Source organism: Charadrius vociferus, unplaced genomic scaffold (genome assembly GCF_000708025.1).
Source record: "Charadrius vociferus isolate BGI_N301 unplaced genomic scaffold, ASM70802v2 scaffold136, whole genome shotgun sequence".
Lineage (NCBI taxonomy): Eukaryota > Metazoa > Chordata > Aves > Charadriiformes > Charadriidae > Charadrius > Charadrius vociferus.
This window is the reverse complement of record NW_009648960.1, coordinates 2,371,193-2,392,227: the sequence shown is the minus strand read 5'-3', so window position 1 is coordinate 2,392,227 and position 21,035 is coordinate 2,371,193. Positions and strand designations below refer to the sequence as shown.

Sequence of the window (21,035 nt, the reverse complement as noted above, 5' to 3'; positions counted from 1 at the left end):
TTTAAAAATGGGGGTTATGTTTCCCCTTTTCCAGTCAGTGGGAACTTAACCAGACTGCCATGACTTCTCAAATACGACGGATAGTGGGTTGGCAACATTATCTGCCAGTTCCCTCAGGAACCACGGATGGATCTCATCAGGTCCCATGGACTTGTGCACCTTCAGGTTTCTTGCACGGTCTCAAACCTGATCTTCTCCTACAATGGGCAGTTCTTCATTCTCCCAGTCCCTGCCTTTGCCTTCTGTGACTTGGGCAGTGTGACTAGAGCGCTTGCTGGTGAAGACCGAGACAAAAGAGTTGTTGAGTACCTTAGCCTTGTCTGTGTCCTGGGTGACCAGGTCTTCTGTTTTCTTCTGGAGACACCCCACATCTTCCCTAGTGTGCCTTTTATCACTGATGTGCCTGTAGAAGCTTTTCTTGTTGCCCTTGATGTCCCTGGCCAGATTTAACTGTCTGGGCTCTAGTTTTCCTAACCTGATCCCTGGCTGTTTAGACAATTTCTCAGTGTTCCTCCCAGGCTACTTATCCTTGCTTCCACCTTTTGTAGGCTTCCTTCTTCTGTTTGAGTTTGTCCAAGAGCTCCTTGTTCATTCATGCAGGACTCCTGGTATTTTTGCCTTACTTCCTCTTTGGTGGGAGCATGGCTTCTGAGCTTGGAGGAGGTTATTGTTGAATACTAACCAGCTTTCTTGGGCCCCTCTTCCCTCCAGGGCTTTATCCCTGGTACTCTACCAAGCAGATGCCTGAAGAGGCCAAAGTCTGCTCTTCTGAAGTCTAGGGTAGCAAGCTTACTGTGTGCCCTCCTTGCTGTCCTAAGGATCTTGAACTCCACCATTTCATGGTCACTGCAACCAAGGCTGCCCTTGAGCTTGACATTCCCTACCTCCTTGTTGGTGAGAACAAGGTCCAGCATGGCTCTTCTCCTCGTTGGCTCCTCAGTTACTTGTAGAACGAAGTTATCATTGATGCATTCCAGGAACTTCCTGGATTGCTTATGCCCTGATGTGTTGTCCCTCCAACAGGTATCAGGGTGGTTGAAGTCCATCCACCATGAGGACCAGGGCTTGTGAACATGAGGCTGCTCCTGTCTGTAGAGGGCCTCATTCGCTTGGTCTTCCTGGTCGGATGGCCTGTGGCCCTGCTGTAACATCACCTCCCCCTGCCCTCCCTTTAATCTTGACCTGTGAACTGTCAGATGGCTCCTCATCCATTCCCAGACAGAACTCCATGCACTCCAGCTAGCCCTTGACATAAAGGGTGACACCCACTCCTCGTCTCCCTTGCTTGTCCTTCCTGAAGAGCCTGTATCCTTCCATTCCAACACTCCAGTCATAGGAGCCATCCCACAACTTCTCTGCGATGCGGTAAGACCATAGCCCTGCAGGCATGCCCATATCTCTGACTCCTGTTTATTCCGCGTGCTGTGTGCATTTGCATAGAGTTAGTGCCACAAAGTAGGAGTTCTCACTCTGTACTTGCTCAGTGCTGCTCCGTGTGAGGCAGCAACGTGCAGACCCTGTTATGCTTTCAGTGTCAGCAACTTGAGGAAAGGTGTGATATTTCCACAGATTCGTATGCTTCCATCTGTGCCTTTAGAAATCTGTTATTTTAATTTTCTTTATTACTGTTTACTATTTTATTTTTTCCTAAATATATCCAGGAATGACCTACTAGTTTAGGAAAAAATACATTAAGATATCAGACGCAGTTTTTCTGTCTTGTGAGTGGAATAATAGAGCGGTGTTTTACTCCTATAATCTTATCTGATGTATGGGTTTGTATACATGTTATTCTGCCCCTTTAGCAGGAACTGTTACAAGCACAGATAAGATAGATGAAAGAACAAAAAATTATCTTGCATGTGTTTTACCGATAGATTGTTTGTTCAAAACAGAGGAGGGGGAAAAAAAAAGGAGGGGGGGGCTCCCAAAATGCATTGCATCTCAGCAGTAGCATCAAGTATATGTGGGTAACATGAAAGGAATTTACCATGCTTGTACTTTCTTCTAATAGACCTCATCTCTTGTTTCCTCCATTCCTCTGCCTCCAGTTTTTCTCAGATCGCCTGATAGCTTACTTTTTAAAACCTGAGGATTACATGTTTGACATTTCAGAAGTAAAAGAAAATGTTCTAAAGAAAAAAAAAAAAGGTTAATGTGCATGTACAGTTATCAGGATTACAAAGCATAGAACAGTTCCAATGCTATGAAATATCTGGAACATACGTAAGACCTATGTGGTTATGAACAATAAGTATTCTGGAGTGATGACTTTTTTGTAACACATAACACCATATTTTGTGGCATTTTCTTGTGACAAATTTGTATGTCATACTATGCCATTAAGTTAAAGATCAGTGCAGTGATAGCAGTGGTTAGAAGTTGATGATGCAGTAATATCTGTAGTATTTTACATGTCTTCATTGTTTTAATAGAGCTATAAAAATATTTTTAAATATTCTGAATGGCTCATGTTTTATTGCATTGTTTCATTGGGCCGTTCCAAAATCTCAAATTAGGAGTAATGTTTATAATTTATAGGCAATAATCAGAAAAGTAAAAAATTATAGATGGAATGTATTACTTAAATAGGCAGATATAAATGCTGTGTGTTGTGAACAGTTCAATACCAATGTGTTTTCATAATATCTCTTCTTGTTCTCTCCCCTTTTCAAAATTAGGTTACAGGTTTGCAAGCCACATTACAAAATTTAGAGTCTGGATGTGCTACTCAAATTCCTGTGACAAAAGGTAAAATATTCCCATCACCAAGCTCAGACTGGTTATGTTTTTTTTGTTTTTGTGATGCGTTTAAAAGTCTGGTGTAACAGTAAATCAAAAATACGGGCACTATAAACATTTTATTAGCTGTCATGGTGACAGACCAGCAATTTTATCATTTGAATATTTATTCTAAAATGCACCCATGAAGGACACTGAGACTGCTCATAGCAATATGGAAAATGTGAGTAATTATGGAAGGACTTTACAGACTCCTGAAAAAAAGCCACTTGTCATTGGTCTCCACTTGGGCCTTGAGCCGAGTGGAGACTAGTGATGAGTGGCATTCTTGGGGGGCTGGTACTGGGACCAGTGCTGTTTCACATCTTTGGCGACATGGACAGTAGGACTGAGTTCACCCTCAGCAAGAATTGGTGTTACAGAATTGGTGGATAAGGGAAGAGCAACTGACATCATCTACCTGGACTTGTGCAAGGCATTTGACGCAGTCCTGCATGACATCCTTGTCTCTAAATTGGAGACACATGGATTTGACAGTGGACAACTCAGTGGATGAGGAATTCGCTGGATGGCCATACTCAAAGAATTACAGTCAATGGCTTGATGTCCAAGTGGCAACCAGTGATGAGTGGCGTTCCTCAGGGATTGGTACTGGGACCGGTACTATTTACCATCTTTGTTGTCAACATGGACAGTGGGATTGAGTTCACCCTCAGCAAGTTTGCCGATGACACCAAGCTGTGTGGTGCAGTCAACGTGCTGGCGGGAAAGGGGTGCCATTCAGAGGGACCTGGACAAGCTTGAGAGGTGGGCCTGTGTGAACCTCATGAAGTTCAACAAGGCCAAGTGCAAGATCCTGCACGTGGGTCAGGGCAATCCCAAGCACATACACAGGCTGGGTGGAGAATGGATTGAGAGCAGCCCTGAGGAGAAGGACTTGAGGGGTGTTCACAGAATGTTGGTTGATGAGAAGCTCAACATGACCCAGCAATGCATGCTCCCAACCCAGGAAGCCAACCATATCCTGCGCTGCATCAAAAGAAATGCATCCAGCAGGTCGAGGGAGGTGGTTCTGCCCCTCTACACTGCTCTGGTGAGACGCCACCTGGAGTACTGCATCCAGCTCTAGGGTCCCCAATCTAAGGAGGACATGAACCCGTTGGAGCGAGTCCAGAAGAGGGCCATGAAGATGATCAGAGGGATGGAGCACCTCTCCTATGAGGACAGGCTGAGAGAGTTGGGGTGGTTCAGCCGGGAGAAGAGAAGGCTCCGGGAAGACCTTATAGCATCCTTCCAGCAGCTAAAGGGAGCCTCCAGGAAAGGTAGAAAAGGACCCTTTATCAGGGAGTGTAGTGATAGGATGACGGGTAATGGTTTTAAACCAAAAGAGGGTAGATTTAGATTAGATATTAGAAAGAAATTTTTCACCGTGAGGGTGGTGAGACATTGGAACAGGTTGCCCAGGGAAATTGTGGGTGCCCCATCCCTGGAAGTGTACAGGTTGGATGGGGCTTTGAGCAACCAGTTCTAGTGGGAGGTGTCCCTACCCATGGCAGGGGGGTTAGAACTAGATGATCTTCAAGGTCCCTTCCAACCCAAACCATCCTATGACTTTGTCGTAGAAATGTATTTTGTGTCTGATTTTATTTTACCCTGTAACACTTTTTTTTTTTTTTTTTTCACAAAAGTGTTCTTTTTCACCTCACTATAGGAAAGTACAGATGGTCATCTGGAAACGTTTGGAAAACACTGGTGTTATGAAATCCAGCCTCTTATTTTAGCATGTCGCATTTTTACAGGAGTTTGCTAAGGTTATGTAAGTCCTGCTGGAATAATATCTTTATCCACACCAGAGAAATAGTGTCGTACCATACAGTATGGTATGATATTATTTCTCTGGTGTTTTGAGTAAATGCATAATTATTAAATTATTTTTCTAACTCCATCAGGAAAATAACCTAGCACCTCTGGCTTCCTCAGTAAATGAGGCCCATGCTATTACATTCTTTGCGAGCATCTCTCCTACTAATAATTTTGAACCTATTTTCCAATTTCAGCTACATTTGACATTAGCTAAGTCTTAAATTAAACCAGATTTCTAAAAGACTCCTGAAAATAAATGGGATAATGAATCAGGGACACAGTGAGCTCTACCTTCTTTGACAACAGAATATTCACTTGAGAAGGGGATGTTGCACCTGCCTTAGTCATGAGCAGAACTTCAATCAGAGATTGTAGTTTATTTGACATTAGAGAACTCCAAATTTCTCAGTTGCATAGGTGATCAGGTATCAAATATTATACAACTTTGAGGTGAAGCAGTTAGTGCAATTAGGACATTTTTTATATCTGTTTCTTTTGGTTTTTTTTTTCTCTGGTGTGTTAAAGGACTAAACTTCCTTTTTCTCTGCTAATATGCCCCAGGTAAATAGCCACTGAGTTACCCCAGCCTTTGACAGTCATGCTTCTTTAGTTCCCACATTCATGGAGTTACTTCCATTGTATAAAATTCCTGTAGAAAAGACAAGGCTGAGAAGAAGGCTAGTAGCCACAAACTTTTTTTGTTTCTTTTCGGATTTGTTGTTGAGTGAAGAGGATACCAAGCACTTCCTTGACTATTAAGATGTTAATTTACTATTAATGCAGACATTTCAGCTATCATCCAGATCTTTGCTACTATCTGCCCATTATGAGCATAGCACACTTGGTTTAATTTTTTTCCTTCATATTCTATCTAATGTAGATTGAAGCAGTTGGTCTCCTAAATTCTTGTGAATTGCTATGAGGACTGGACTGAGGTCTGATCCCCTGAAAGCTGCCCCTCATCTTAGCTCAGGTTTTTGTTTCCATGCAGCAGTGGGAGGCTTAAATAGCTGAGGAGTCTCTTGGAGCACACTCTACTTTTCGAAGCTACTGTTCTGTTAAGAACATAGCTGCTATCACTTCTGGAAGAACCTGGATGGGTTCTGCAATCTTACCCAGTGTAAACTAAGCTATGATTTTAATTCCATATACAAATAGCTACTAAACTAATATATTAGCTGCTATCACTTCTGGAAGAACCTGGACGGGTTCTGTAATCTTACCCAGTATAAACTAAGCTATGATTTTAATTCTGTATACAAACAAATAGCTACTAAACTAATAGATTCTGTAAATATAGACTTCAGATATGTTGACATGGTGGAATACTGAAGTACTGGCGGTGAGCCTCTTTAGTCTTCACAGTATCTTTCTGGTTTTGGATTCTGGTGCCTTTTTTGTATGAATTAGTATCATACTCCTCGGCAAGGCACATTTCAGGCCCCCAAAATACCTTTCTGTGGCTGTATTGACTGGATATGCTCTGCTATAGCCTTTAAATCTTGTTACAATTAAAAGTATAAACCTCTGCACCACTAAAGAGCACAGTGCTTATTTTCATCCCACTTCAGATAGGGAGGTAGAGAACAGGCTTTTTATTTGATGTTAGTTTAGTGCATATAGCTTTCAACTTTTCATTATACTCTGGCTTGGGGGATATATAGTGTGGGTTCTTCTTACATGCCAGTGTTTTACAGTATAGATGCCCCATCTGTGTCTCCATGTTTCACATACTTGTTGTTTGAGCAATTCTAAAAATACACTCTCTGGTTGTTCACAGTACTTGTTTATTCTTCAAAAATCTTGAGAGCAATTTATAATACCAAAAAATTGACAAGCAGGGGGGCACTTTATAAATAAATAAAATAATAAAAAATATCACTTAGTCTACAACACAAATTACTAAGCTCATCAGCCACCCACGTGCTTGTACAAGCCCTAATTTGCTTCATACCCTGTGTATCATAAATTAAGTGATATTTCACTTCATTTCTTTCCAGTGCTTTGTCCTCTAGTGTCACATAATTTTTATTGCCCTCTGTAGGTCATACTCGTGTCTTAGTGGGTGATATTGTTTCTTATTCAGATACTTTCTGCTGCCCTCTTGAGAGATGGTCATGTTCTGTTGCCTCTTGAATTATTTCTGAGACAGTATAAATACAACCTTGAGAAGCAAGCAGTGCGTAGATACTGGAGAAACGTTTGCTGCACTTTTCTCTAAATTTAAGTTCTTGGTTTGGAAGGAACCAGTGCTGTTGGACTTGCAAATCTCTGCTGTATGGAGACCTACAGCTGCACTTTCTCAGTTGCCATCTCTTCAGGACTGACTTTCATGCATTAGAACATTGGTACACTGTAATTATAAAATATTGAACATTCAGATTGGCAAGTTATCATTTGCCAAGTTAAGGTGCCTTTTCTGGACAGCTGTCTGCTTTCACTGCAGTGCAGAGCATGAAGGAATGAGAATGGCTCTTCTCAGCAGCGGGAGATTGCCTGTCGCTGCTCCTTTGAGGTTTTGAATAGCGGCAATGAGGTCCTGCACATCCAATCAATTGTGGGTTTGTTTTTTTGTTTGGTGGTTTGTGGTTTATAGTTGTTTTTTGGTTTTTTTGAGGGTTCATATCCTGTGTAATGAAGAACAAAAGGAAGCTTCATAGTATTCACAATGAGTTTGCATTTTAAATTTGTGTCTGGTGGCTAGGTAGAAAAAAAAACCCCAGTAGTTAACGTTAATTTTAGGACAGCTATTCTGGACTTATTACTTAGGCATTTGACATAGCAGCTTTCAGTCTGATGCATTTCAAACAATTGAAAAGGTTAGTATCCACAATATAGAGTGTGTAATTTATTTGTTAGGGTTTTTTGCTATCCCACTGCCAGACTTCTGTTTAGCTTTGCAAACAGTGCTTTGTACACAAATCCTTCAAGAGAATGTTTTCTTCAGGTGTCTTAAAAATTATTAGAAGTTTAAGTTTATATTTCCTGTTTACTTACCTTGCTTGTTTAAGGTTTATATGAAGGACATTTAATAGTTTAACAGGAACTTGATAACAGTTAGGATTAGGACTTGGTCCTCTTGTAGACTATTTCCCTGCTACGCTCACTCAGAAGCCACCTCTGAAAGAAAAGTTGTATTTTGAGTTCAGTTTATTTTTAAAAAGGATTGGATGTTTTATGTAAGAAGATTTGCATTAAAAACTGGTTTTGTTTTTGTTTTAAATGTTGTCCTCCCTGATGTGGTTGCAAGATCACACATAGAGGGATCTAATTATCAAAGAGAAATAACTGATTTTTTTATTTAGGTTATTGGTGTGTATTTACAGAGCGCTTACACCCTTATGGATCAAGACACAGTGTTAAGTGGTGCTCTGAAAAAAGACCACTTTTGCCTGAAGGAATTAAGCAATGTTGGTTGTGGCTTGCTTATAAACTTAAGTGAATGCTGCTATAACAGCTGGTTCTAAAAACATGTTGTAAAACCTCTACTTGCTTAGTACATTTCTTGTATTTTCTAAAAACAACAGCTGCTTATTTATTACCCAATTACATTCAGAAGTTGAACTCAATGAGTTTCTTTACTCATGGTTGAATTAACTCATTGCTAAGACTGTTAACTGTGCTTTTCCTTTCCTTGATCTGATGTAATTGCTGTTAGAAGGTCATGCAAAAAGAAATCTAAAATGCACCAGTTAAAGTACTTAAACGTGGTTGTCCCTATTCTGTCTTCAATGCAATCCGAATAGAAAATCTGTAAACACAGGCTTTTGACATCTTAGTTCAATTGTAATAGTTCTTTAGAATTTGTACTTTCTTCTTTTCAATGGTTACTGACTTAAGCCCTTCAACTGTCATAACTCTCTTGGTTTATAAGTATATGTATTTCAAAAGCACCAACAAACCAAGTACTCTGTGAGCAACATGTTAGCGGGTAGCAGTTACCGAGTGAAAGTATTTGACATATAAACCAATTTTGCTGTATACCATTCCTCAAAGAAAGTTATTATTCAGGATATCTGGGACAGTAGCTTTAACTTTTAAAGCAGTGAGGATACAGACATTTTGTTAGACCAGGAATAGTTCTTTTTATCGGTTATAGTTTTACTCACATTGGGTATACAGGAAGGTTTTGTGTTTGCTTGATCTGCTTTTTTGCCTCAAGAGTGGAGAGGGTGAATTTTCCCCTTTAAATCAGAAATTTTCCCCTTTAAATCAGAAAATTTGCATTTTTGTGTCAAGGTCTTAAAGCTATTTTACAAGAGCAAGCATTTAGAAATGCATAGTGTGAAGTAAATTTATTTTAGTCTGGATTTTAGCTGTATGATGTGTTTTTCAATCTGAGATTTTTTCAAAGTGCAGGGATGCAAGTGCCCAAATCCCATTGGAATTCAGTGTGCCATTCTTTTTCCTGTAGACCCATGTACATACTACAGGGAATTGCAACAAGATACAGGCATCACAAGGGACTGTATTCGTTTATGTGTAAGCTGTCTATACAAAGACTGTCAGAGAATAGTATCCTTTCTGCCAGGTCATGGCAGGTGCATTGTACAATATTCCATATGTGTTATATGGTTCCTCATCCAGGTTGGATGGGGCTTTGAGCGACTTGGTCTAGTGGAAGGTGCCCTCCCTGCAGGGGGGTTGGAACTAGATGATCTTCAAGGTCCCTTCCAACTCTAACCATTCTATGAAAAGGGAATGCAGGCTGTAAATCAGAATAATGCATTGGTGGTAGATACTGGACAGGATGCAGTGAGATGTTTGTTTGGGCTCTGAGGGAAATGAAGAATTACATCCATTCTACTGTGACTCTCTCATGTACTGAAAGTTTCAAAATCATTGCTGCATTTTGGGGGCAAAATCCAGGGTACCATTAGGAAAGCTGAAATAGATCACACTAAAATAATTTGTGGAGCAGAGTTATATGTAGTCTTGGAATACTTTGTGTGGATGGCACAGTAACCTGAATACATTTTTATTTAAAGTGGTATTTCTTTTAGAATTTCACATGTCTAGCTAATATTAAGTGAAGAGATATTTTCCAGAAGAGTAAGTAAAAATGCATTCAGATGATAATATTTTTGTTGGTTTTATTTTATAGCAGGCCATGAATGCCAAAGGAAGAAAGGGTTGGAAGGTCCTACCCAGAAAGCTCTTCAGGAAGCCAGGCAGCAAAAAATCTTTGGTACTGAAAGTGCTTCATGTGATCCAGTCAAAGATGCAAAGAAGATAGGCAAGAGATATCCAAGGTATGCAGCATTCTTTGCAGTTCCTCAGTATCTAATCCAAAGTACGCTTTAAACTTTTACTAAGCTCTGGTGAAAAACAGTTGTCCAACATGACTGAAAGAAGTCTGTCATGTAGAGACAAATGCTTAGTAAAAGTAAATAGGACAGGTAGGTAATAGCTTTTTTATTTTTAATATGCGTTTCTATCGCAACTGATTTTTCAGGGAATAATAGGAACTTAGATTAGTTGAAGCTAGCAAGCTACTTTTCGACTGTCTGATATAATCGCCCTGCAGAGGAAGAGCACTGGCTATAAATGATTGTTGCTCTGTTATGTTTCTTTTGTAACTGGAGAAATTCTGACCTATTCTGTAGTGCTTGCAAACTTTTCAAGCATTTCAACCTGTCTGTTTGAGCTGCATCTAAAAGGTGTCATATCTGGGAAGCTAAGGGCAAAAAAATTGGTGATTGCTTAATAGTCAATGAAAGCTTGAATATGCCAAAGGTGTGTTGCTCTTTCAGTTTGGAAGTTGTGCAAAATCAAAATTAATTCCTGATTGAAATTTTTTTTTATTGTTGAATTTGTTTTTTTGCTTGCTTTATTCTACTTGGTTTATTTATTGAGGTTGCATTTTGTTACTATGTAACAGTGCTTTTTATTTTTCCAAAACATTCCAATATCTAAAATTTTTAAGCTCTTAACACTAACACTGGCTTATTTTTGTTTGAGAACCACAGTTAGAGCTTAAACTGTGTTTTTTGAGAAGAAAAAAAAGCTTTAGTTTAGGTTGATGTAGTGAGAATCACCTTCAGTCTTTCCTTTCCCTGTTTCCACAGGAATATGTCCATGGTGATTTTTTTTTTGTATGTTTTTATCTGTTTTTGCAAGGGCATTTCTTCTGTCTGATAATGGCAGTGACCTCTCCTCTGACAAACATACCATTTTGTTTCTGTTTTCGTCCCTTCCCATTCTACTGAACCTCCAAATAAATTAAAAAAAATATATATTATGTTGCTTTATAAAACACTTCTCACCACATATTGGAAATAATTCTCTGTATTGTCTCCCCACCTGACTAATTACCGAGGGACCTGCCAGTCAGTCCATCTCCACTTTCCCTGTTCTTCATTCAGTGGTTAGAAACTTCCATCTTATAGACTCTTATAGGTATCTCTTTTTCTTATTTTAACTTGTGAACAGGTGAGTATTTCTTGGCTTATGAAATCTTATTTTTTGTTCTTGTTTCTACTGAAGTCATCAGGATTTTTATAGTAAACTTCAGTGGAGTTACGTTTCACCCCCAGAATATATAAACTTTACGCAAGTAGTATGCCTGTCTTGCTTGCTCTTGTTCTTTGAAATTCATGAGCACTGTTAGTTGACTGTTCTGGCAAGCATCTGTGTTTCTGCAGATCTTATGTTTCCCAAATGAGTCCTACCAGAGGCCCTGATGTCTTTATTTAATCAATGGATTAGAAAACTGGAGTAGCTCCAGAAATAAGACATCAGAAAATGTGGGGATGTTTGAATGTACTAGATTTAGATTATTGCTTAGCCATAATAAAAACTTTAGGTGTGAGACTAACATCTTTTCCAATAACGGAACAATACCTTTATTTCACTTCAAATTTCCTGGATCTATTATTTCTAAATATTTCCTTTCCCCTAACAAAGGATACTACCTTAGATGCTGCATGTGAATTGTCTTATTTTTTAGGCTGTTAGAAATAAATGGCAGAGGGAATGATGAGTCTGTAGAGGGTAAAGGGGTGAGTTAAAATTGTCTTTTAAACAAAGATACTCACAGAACTCTGTCCTGTAGTGCACACTTATTGAACTGAAGTTCTAATCTAAGTTATTTTTTTAAAATAGTGCATTCTTACTCAACAGTTTAGTTGTCTGAGTATTTGTTCCAGTCAAAAGGATTAGGTATAAATGAGTGCCTTGCCTTCCTCAGGTATTTTATGTGTTATTTGGAATCAAACTTGTGTGGTGCCTCATCTCCTTTCACCTATATCAAAAGATCTTTTAAATACTGCCATGTCTTATGTGACTCACATTCTTTCTTACAGTGATTCAGTATGGCAATGTCTTTATTGAAAACTTCCATAAATAATAGTCTTATTGTCATTTACAATAATTAAAATAACACTTTAAATTTTTCTTTTAGAGGTGGTGGTGGTGTAAAATTGATTTACATGTTACTCAGATTAAGATTACACTTCATTTAAATTCTCTTTATATCACAAATGAAGTAAAAGTGAGAACATAAATTGGTCAGTTCCATGGAGCTTAGGTGAGGAATATATAAAAGAAATAAATGGAATTAAAAATCCTATATTCAAACAGTGCATTTATGACAAAATAGAGAAAAAGAAACCAGAAAATATGGGAAATTAGGTAAAATTAACTGTCAATAGTTGTTTAGCTCTTCTCAGTATATGTAAGTGAACATTTGAAACTTACGAAAGTTTAGAGTGAACTGTTTATCCAATTTTAAAATTTAGGCATCTGGATTATATCATGTTCAGGAAAAAGCAAATATATTGTAATGGAATTGTATCCTTGAGACAAAATTATAAATGTTTGTATTAACTGTAATGTTACATAGGAGTGAACTATGGTGGTGATAAATGATTTAAAATCTTTTCTGTGTCTTGTAGCTAAATAGTGATCTAACAAATGCCTGTGCTTACTTTTAAGTAGGTGCAAATATGACTCATAGCTGAGCTAGAACACTTTCTTCAAGGACAGGCATATATTGTGTTGTAATATCCTGTAAAAGCTGACACGTAATTTAAAACTTAAGGTCCTTTTGATATGAAGTTTATCACTGAAACAGGGAAAAAGCAACTGGAATTTTTCCGAGAGAGAATGTATTATCTTGATTTTAAAATCTTTGTTACAAGACTCAATGAAATTATACAGTAACAGGCAATTAGGCTAAACTGTTTACACATCTAGCCCTTAATAAGGCAGTATCAATAGCATAAATAATCTTAGATTAAAAATGTGCATAGAGTACTGCTTTAAACATTTAAATTAATTAAAATGCACACACAGGTCATTAAAAATGTAGAGAACCTTTAATAATGTGATTTTCATTAGCCTGTTGAAATATACTTTTCCTATTTTTATATTTTTATTCTCTCAGGTTCCTCAGAGTACAGTCTATGTTTGATTGCTTTTGTTAGTTATTAGCAGGGTGATTGCAGCTTCTTTATGTTCAGTAAATTCTGTTTCCACATATAATGTATTACGACTCTATTTCATTTTCTGAAGTTTTATTTGGTGTAAAACTTTATCAAGTGGTGCATTGGACATTTCTGGAGTTGAAGAGTCATGTGTTTCTGTGGAACAGATTTTGAAATCATGGCCAATGGTATATTTAAAAAAAAAATACAAAAGTAAAATCCGTTAATCATACAAACATAGCTTTTGTAATTAATAAGACTTTGGGTCAAAATATCACATGTATGCATGCATAAAACACAAGTTTCTCCTCAGTTCTATGGAAGAAAGCGTACAAATTTAAAGAGCTACTGGTTCTGTGCTCCCAAACAGAAGGGAAGCTAAAACCAAATAATTACTTAGATTATTGAGCTTGAATATAGATGAGCACAGGCATATTTGGACAGAATTGGAAAGATGAGGTTCAAAATAGTTAGGAAGGGTCGTAAATGAAATAGGCAGTCATTCTATGTTTGTAGTAAGGTTACGAAGAATGCACTGATTAGATGTTCAGTAGAGAGGAGATAACTGACAGATAATACTGGGAATACTTATTTCTACAGTCCTTCACTGGTATAGTAAAACTCCAGACAGATAGCTAGGAAAATTAATACTTGTTACGAAGATATAAGACCACAGTCTAGAGAAGGGAAAAGAAAATACAATGTCTGTATTTCAAATGAAATGAAATCTGGCCTGACGGAAACTTTCCTAAACTAATGGAAAACGGATTGGAAATTTGCAGATATATTGGATAGGCTTTTGCTGGGATATGTTGTCATTAATGATCTGAAAAATGGAACAGAAAATATCCTGACTAAATTTGCAGACCAAGTGAACTGGGTTTGGTGGGGGTGGAACTGCAAACGCAATTGAGGACAGGAGTACAATTCAAAACTTGACCTATTGGGGAATTGATCTAAAGAAATAACATGCAATGTAAGAAAAGGTACGACACTGTACCTTTGAAAAAATATCAAATGTACAAATGCAGAACAAGAAGATAAGAAACAGTTGATCAAATAACTTTTACTTAGAATAGGCTCTAGGGTTTGTTGTATAAAACAACAAATGATATTGCAGAATAGCTGAACACCATACTGCAGTGTAAAACAGGAATGTTGTATGGAGGATGTAGAATATTCTTGCTTTGTTCAGTTGGCATGTAGCTTTGGTTGCAGTATTGTGTTCAGTTTAATCACAGCTCTTCAGGAGACAAGTGGAGCATCTACAATAGAGCAATAAGAATGGTGAGAAGGCTATGAAACTAGACTGTCAAAGAAAAGGTGAAAAGAGAATTTGCGTGGTCTACAGAAAAGAACACTAAGGGGAGACAGGATACATTCTTAAAATCTAAAAGAAATCTGTTTAAAAAACCCAACAAAACAACCTGTTAAAACAAGAAATAATAAAGTAGAAATCCAACAAGAAAGATTCAGATTATGTATCAAACAAAATTTATGGTAGTAAATGTAGTGAAGCACTGGAATAGATTGCTTAAGGGGTTTATGTTACTGGAATAGTATAGATAGGTTTTTCTGTGGAATAACATAGGTGCACTTGTCCCCTTGGGAAACAAGATGGACTGATTGACCAGCAGAAGGATCTGTTTAGTTATCTAGCTGTCATTATTAGTTTGATTCCCCCCCGCCATTGGACTTAAGGGAAGAAACTTTCTGCCTTGCTCTAAAATAGCAAGCCACTTCTAACTTTCTATTAAAGAACAGCAATATCAAAATAAGTTTTTATAATTCCCGTTCAACTTGATGACCGGGGAAAACTGAAAGACTCACCTTAGTGCCTGCAGGTGGGAAAGCATTCAGAAGATATGCCAGCCAGCAAGTGTGTATTTGTGAGCTGATGAGCATGACCGTAGCTCTAGAACAAGTACACAGCTTCTTGTCTGGTGGGACTGTCATCAGATACACAGTGGGAGCTGGGCGTTATTGTGGTGATAGCAGGTATTAAGTAGCAAAGAATATGTTATCTTTAAAATATGATGCGTCTTTGCTTCTACTTACAGAATTAACCTTCTGTTACTCAAATGTCCAGAATATGATCCAAGATTAATTGGATGCAAGCTAAAAAGTGTTCTTTAGTTGATTTTGATTGAATTTAATTTAAAGGGATTACATATTTTGTTAGACAATACTCTTTTTTAAAAAAAACTACTGTAGACTTGAAAAATGGTAAAAAGAAAAAGCCTTTTAGATTAAATCTATGCTTTTGTTTTCATTTGTGTGGGATATTCTGTATATAATACATCATGTGATGGTGGCTTTAGTTTTAGGCTTTGCCTGAACATGTGTTTTTAAATGACAGACCTGCATAGCGAAAAAAAGAAAATGTTTAAGAATATTAGCTACAAATAAAGCTGTATATAAAACAAAAAGTCATACATCTGTAAGAAAAAAATTATAGAAGACAACATAGATGTAATTTTCCATCCATCATTGTGGCTTTGTTAAATCAAGACACCCAAACACGTGCATTGCTAGAAATATTGTTTGATATTTGAAGGCATTAGTCCTTGATAAAATTACCTTGCAGAGCATCCAAAGGGTTTCTGTGTGCTAAAGAACATTGCTTATTTTGATTCATTACATGCTGCTAAGAATAATAATATAACAGGCCCCCGAGACTGAAAACAAATACAGAAGAATGTTGGAAAGTAAGATGCATTTGATCCTAATTCTAATTGTAGATATGCTTTGCATATTCATATATTTCTTTCTGTAGTTGAGTGTAAATAGTGACAGATTTTTAGAATAATAGCCTGTCTTGTGTAAGACTGTGAACCTCACTCTTGCTATAATCTTTTGCAAAAACTGCTGCTAATAAAATTGCTATTTTTTATATGCAAATTCTTTGATTTCCTGGAAAAGGGACCTACTGAAATCATATTTAATTTAAGAAAAAACTTGTGAATGTTGCTGAGAAAATGTAAAAAAAAAAAAAAAAGAATTTCTATAAACATAAAAAATAGAAACACTTTAAAATGTGACTTTATTGATAGCTGTTGCTATTGCCGTCTTCCTGAGGACAGACAACCCTGTCAAATGTGGAGAGTTAGGAATCGTGCTGTGCATAAGGGTTTCCTTTATCACACAGGAGTTCCTGCAATGCTTTTGCTCATTCAGTTTGGGCTTTCTGATAGGATTTGACTTTCCATGCCTTAAGAGGGAACTTGACAACAGAACAATACAAAGCACACACAGCAGGTGGTAGAATGATGCTTGTACAACTATCAGTAACGTCAGCATTGTTTGTCATTTGAGACCATAATTGAGTAATTTCATTAACTTTGGCATAATGCTTTGTTTTCCTATTAATTGGAGTGTCAAGACCTTAAAATTTCTCTTGGAAACCATCTGGGAATTTTGGAGGGGTCAAGGAGGAGAATGGTTCAGTTGTGCTTGTTCCTTCACTAAGAAATATATACAGTGCTTACAGCACATTTTTTTGAAACTTGCTCAGGTGAAATACCACCAAATGGGATTCTGACAGTACAACTTCTCTCTGTAACTGTGCAGTTGTAATGCTCTTTTTGAATGTTTAGCTTTTGCCAAGGTGTCTTTTCTTTTGAGGCAAAGAGAAATCGGTAAGTGTCAATAGAATGCACTGCACAAGACTGTCCTGTTTTGAGGTAAATCAGAACTAATATCCTTTTATATGGCAGTGCACCCTTGCTTTGGGTATCTGGGTTACGATGGTATTGATGCAAGTTCATTACACTTGAAAAATGTCTATTGTTTTTAAAAAGGGATTTTTTTTTTGTGTGTGTGTGTGGGAAAAAATAAATTCTGTAGAAGTCTCTTTCCAATTAGAATTCTTCTGTTATTTAAGGTCAGTTTCATAATAAAAAATTTATAATGCAAGAGGTGGAAAGAGTTATGTAATAATTTTGGAACGCTATACACTTAGTTTTAGTTTCCAGTACAACAGAGCAATGATCTGGTTTGGTATTTTTGGGTATTGATAAAATATGTATAAAACGTTAATTAGTTACTTGTAGTTGATACACAGTTGCAAGTCAAAATGTTCAGAATGGTAAATGTATTTGAACTGGGGGAATAATCAGAAATTTATTTTTAAGGAAATAGTCTTCCAGAAGAAACATTTGAAATATAAAATCGAGCAGTTAAGTTACATTGGTGTTCAGGGATGTGGTTAAAAGGAAGGGCAATATGTGAACGACTTGTTCACATGCATGGTGTACTTACCCAAAAAAAAAGTAGATTGAATGAGGCCAAAGTTAACAATACTAATTGTTTTTTGGTTTTCCATTTTAGTGCAGTTCATCTTAAATTACTCATGCATAAAACTGGATCCCTTTCCAATTACTGAAATGTGATTGAAATATGAAATAAGCACTCAGACCACTAAAATCTGGAAGGAAGGGCTCAGGTGCTTACTGTGGTATTTGTATTTTAAATTAACTATTCTATACTAAGTTATGGATTTTGGTGTTTCAGTCTTTTTTCCAATATTTAAACAAAGCCTTTGCATATGTAAACATCACTTTAAGGAAAATGAAATTCAACATTAGCATTTAGTTTTCATGGTAACAAATCTCTCTAACATACCATAAGTACTCTGGCAGGAACATACGCTACTCATCATGTTCATGGTTGTTTGTCTTGTATATTCAAACAGTACTTCTGGGAGTAGAAAGTAAAGTCTTAATTGTTTTTTGTTTGATTTCAATGAAATGAAATAAAATACTGAGGTTGTATTCCAAACAGTTTATGAATTAATAATCAGACTGTTTCCTCCAGAAAATTTAATTGTTTTTCATTGGAGTGTCACATACTATGAAGATAATGTTAATGGGTCACAGGACTTTTCGTAGTTGGATTTCCAGTTCAAGTCTAGGCCTGATGGGTTTGATCATGATTAAAACTAGTTGTTGTATAATCATGAATTTGTTGATCATATCTTCTCTTACATGCAGTAACCAAAGTGAAATCTCTGTCAGCAGGGAGACTGAGGTCTGACAGAGTACTGAAAATTCATAATCTCCTCAATCTTCGGGAGAAACATGACTGAGATGGAGAGAAGCTATTGTTGGCCTTTCTGTCTTGTCTGAGATCCTTTGAGATTGCTGCCCTCCACCCCCATTCATACTTTCATTGTCCTTAACACCAGCTCATTTTTTATAGATTACTGAACAATAGTCAAATGGTAACACCTTCACTCCTGTCAAATAAGGGTTTTCCTTTCCTGAGGAGACATTCCTTGGTGAAGGATTTCTGCAGGAAACTAACCTGTAATGACATATATGCAGGTAGGTTTTTTTATGCCAGTGGAACAGAAGTAATATGAGAGTAATGTTTAGACAATAAAGGTGGATCACATCGGTTGCTGCTAAATGCAACCACTTGTGTAAAGCATAACTGTTAAACAGCGTACAAACTGTTAAGCAGCGTACACTCTACAACAGGAAACAATTTTGTGGACACGTTAAGAATCTTTTCATATGATATTGCAAAAGTATTTGTTTTTATATTAGTGCAGTCTGACATCTTACTGTGGAGTTTGGCGATGATCTCTCAGAGCTTTGTCTTTGGAGGAAAAAGCACAATGTATTTTTTTGTATTCAAGTGGGTTTTTTCCTGTTTCCTGTCAGTTGTCCTCTCTAACAGCTACCATTCTCCTTCCCACTTCTGCTGTCTTTGTAAATACTCTAAACTCTTTCAACTAAGGTGCTGAATTAAAAAGTTATTTCCACAATTTTCAAAGTCTAGTGTAGAATTCTTTTATTCAAAACACAGGCCAAAGCATGCTGAAGTGATTGCAATATTACTGTATTACTCAGTGAACTGTTTCAGTTTACATGTCTCTTGTATACTTAGTAACATTTTTTCTGTATTTATGTTTACAAGTTTTCATCACCTTGTGTATATACAGTTGAGGTAATGTGCTATATGTTGTAAATCATCCAGAACAGATCAGCCAATCAGACATTTAATTTGCTACACATCTGAAGCTGCTTTTATTTTTGTAGGAATGCTTTGCTCATGGTAGAAAGCAAACCTACCCAATGTTTCTGTAGCACCTGTAAAGAAATTGTTCTCTTGAAGCAATACAGCAAAAACTGAGATTGATTGCTGTGATTTAAATCTGCCAAGAGAAATTTCCACTGATTATTGTAGGTCGAAAAGTAAAAGAACAAATAAACAAGAAAAAAACCACTATGCATAGTGTTTTAAAAAATTTAGTCATGTGTGCCAATGGTATTTGTTAATGTGAGGATTTTTTGTGTACACTGTATTTCCACACTTCTGATGTATCCTGTTTATTATTTTTTTTAATTTTCTTTAGAGTACTTAGCTCTTGTTGCTGATTTAGGAACAATGCATGTGGCTGTGATGTTGGTCTCAGCTGTTTATATATATATATTTTTTGTGGTACACTGTATTTCCACACTTCTGATGTATCCTGTTTATTTTTTTTAATTTTCTTTAGAATACTTAGTTCTTGTCGCTGATTTAGGAACAATGCATGCGGCTGTGATGTTGGTCTTAGCTGTTTATATATATTTTTTTTTGTGCCCTTAGCCTAAGAAAATGACTGTAAAAAGGATGTTTGAAATGGTAAAGAAGTTCATAAGCCTTCTTCACACTTCATGCAAAAATTGTTGCTATGCTATAGGGTGTGTATGCCCTGGCTTGGACCCAGCAGATAAAATAATCAGAAAGAGCAGCGTACATCTGTGTTAATGTATTAGTTAAAGAAAATACCACAGTTATGTGTTGCAGCATAGGTCATGGGGTGGTTAATGTCAAGATATTGTCATGGTTTTTACATTATTACAAATAAGAAAAAATAGTAATGAAGACAGATAACTCCTATTTTGTCTCTTTCCTTTTAAAGATTATTCTTCGCAGATAAAGCTCAGAGGGTTGTGGTTAGTGGCGCAGAGTCTAGTTGGAGGTCTGTAACCAGTGGTGTTCCTCAGGGGTCAGTACTGGGTCCGGTTCTGTTCAATGTATTCATCAATGACCTGGATGAAGGGGTAGAGTGTACCATCAGCAAGTTTGCTGATGACACAAAACTGGGAGGAGTGGCTGATACGCCATTAGGTGTGACCTTGACAGGCTGGAAAATTGGGCGGAGAGAAGCCTTATGAAGTTCAACAAGGGGGCTGACCTGCTGGAGAAGGGACCTGAGAGTCCTGGTGGACAGCAGGATGACGATGAGCCAGCAATGTGCCCTTGCGGCCAGTGGCATCCTGGGGTACATCAATAAGAGTGTGGCCAGCAGGTTGAGGGAGGTCATCCTTCCCCTCTACTCTGCCCTGGTGAGGCACATCTTGGGTATTGTGTCCAGTTCTGGGCTCCCCAGTTCAAGAAGGACAGGGATCTCCTGGAGAGGGTACAGCAAAGGGCCACGAAGAAGGTTAGGGTATTAGAGCATCTTTCTTATGAAGAAAGGCTGAAGGACTTAGGTCTTTTTAGTCTGGAGAAAAGAAGACTGAGGGGGGGATCTTATTAATGCTTATAAATACTTAAAGGGAGGGTGCCAGGGGGATGGGACCAGTCTTTTTTCAGTGGTGCCCAGTGATAGGACAAGAGGTAGTGAGCACAAACCTGAACACAGGAAGTTCCATCTAAATGTGAGGAGGGACTTCTTTCCTTTGAGGGTGGCAGAGCACTGGCACAGGCTGCCCAGAGAGGTGGTGGAGTCTCTGATTCTGGAAACATTCAAAACCGCCTGGATGCCACCCTGTGCAACCTGCTGTGGGTGACCCTGCTCTGGCAGGGGGGTTGGACTAGATGATCTCCAGAGGTCCCTTCCAACCCTGACCATTCTGTGTAAAAAAGAAAAAACAAAACAAAACAAAAAAAAACCAAAAACCCAAACAAAAAACAAACAACAAAACCCCCCCAAAACAACCTTCATTTTGTGTGTATTGTACTTGAAATTTTTGATATACAGTTAATTGTTAAATAATTGGTTTTGTC

At 37.6% G+C, this 21,035-nt stretch overlaps 1 protein-coding gene across 1 annotated transcript in view; it reads left to right on the top strand.

The window, feature by feature from the left end:
• The window catches only part of SPAG16 (sperm associated antigen 16), a 326,638-nt gene that overhangs the window by 21,373 nt on the left and 284,230 nt on the right, over positions 1–21,035 (top strand). Inside the window, 2 exon segments of the mRNA XM_009887597.1 lie at positions 2,682–2,751; positions 9,710–9,857. Coding sequence (XP_009885899.1) covers positions 2,682–2,751; positions 9,710–9,857 — 218 coding nt within the window.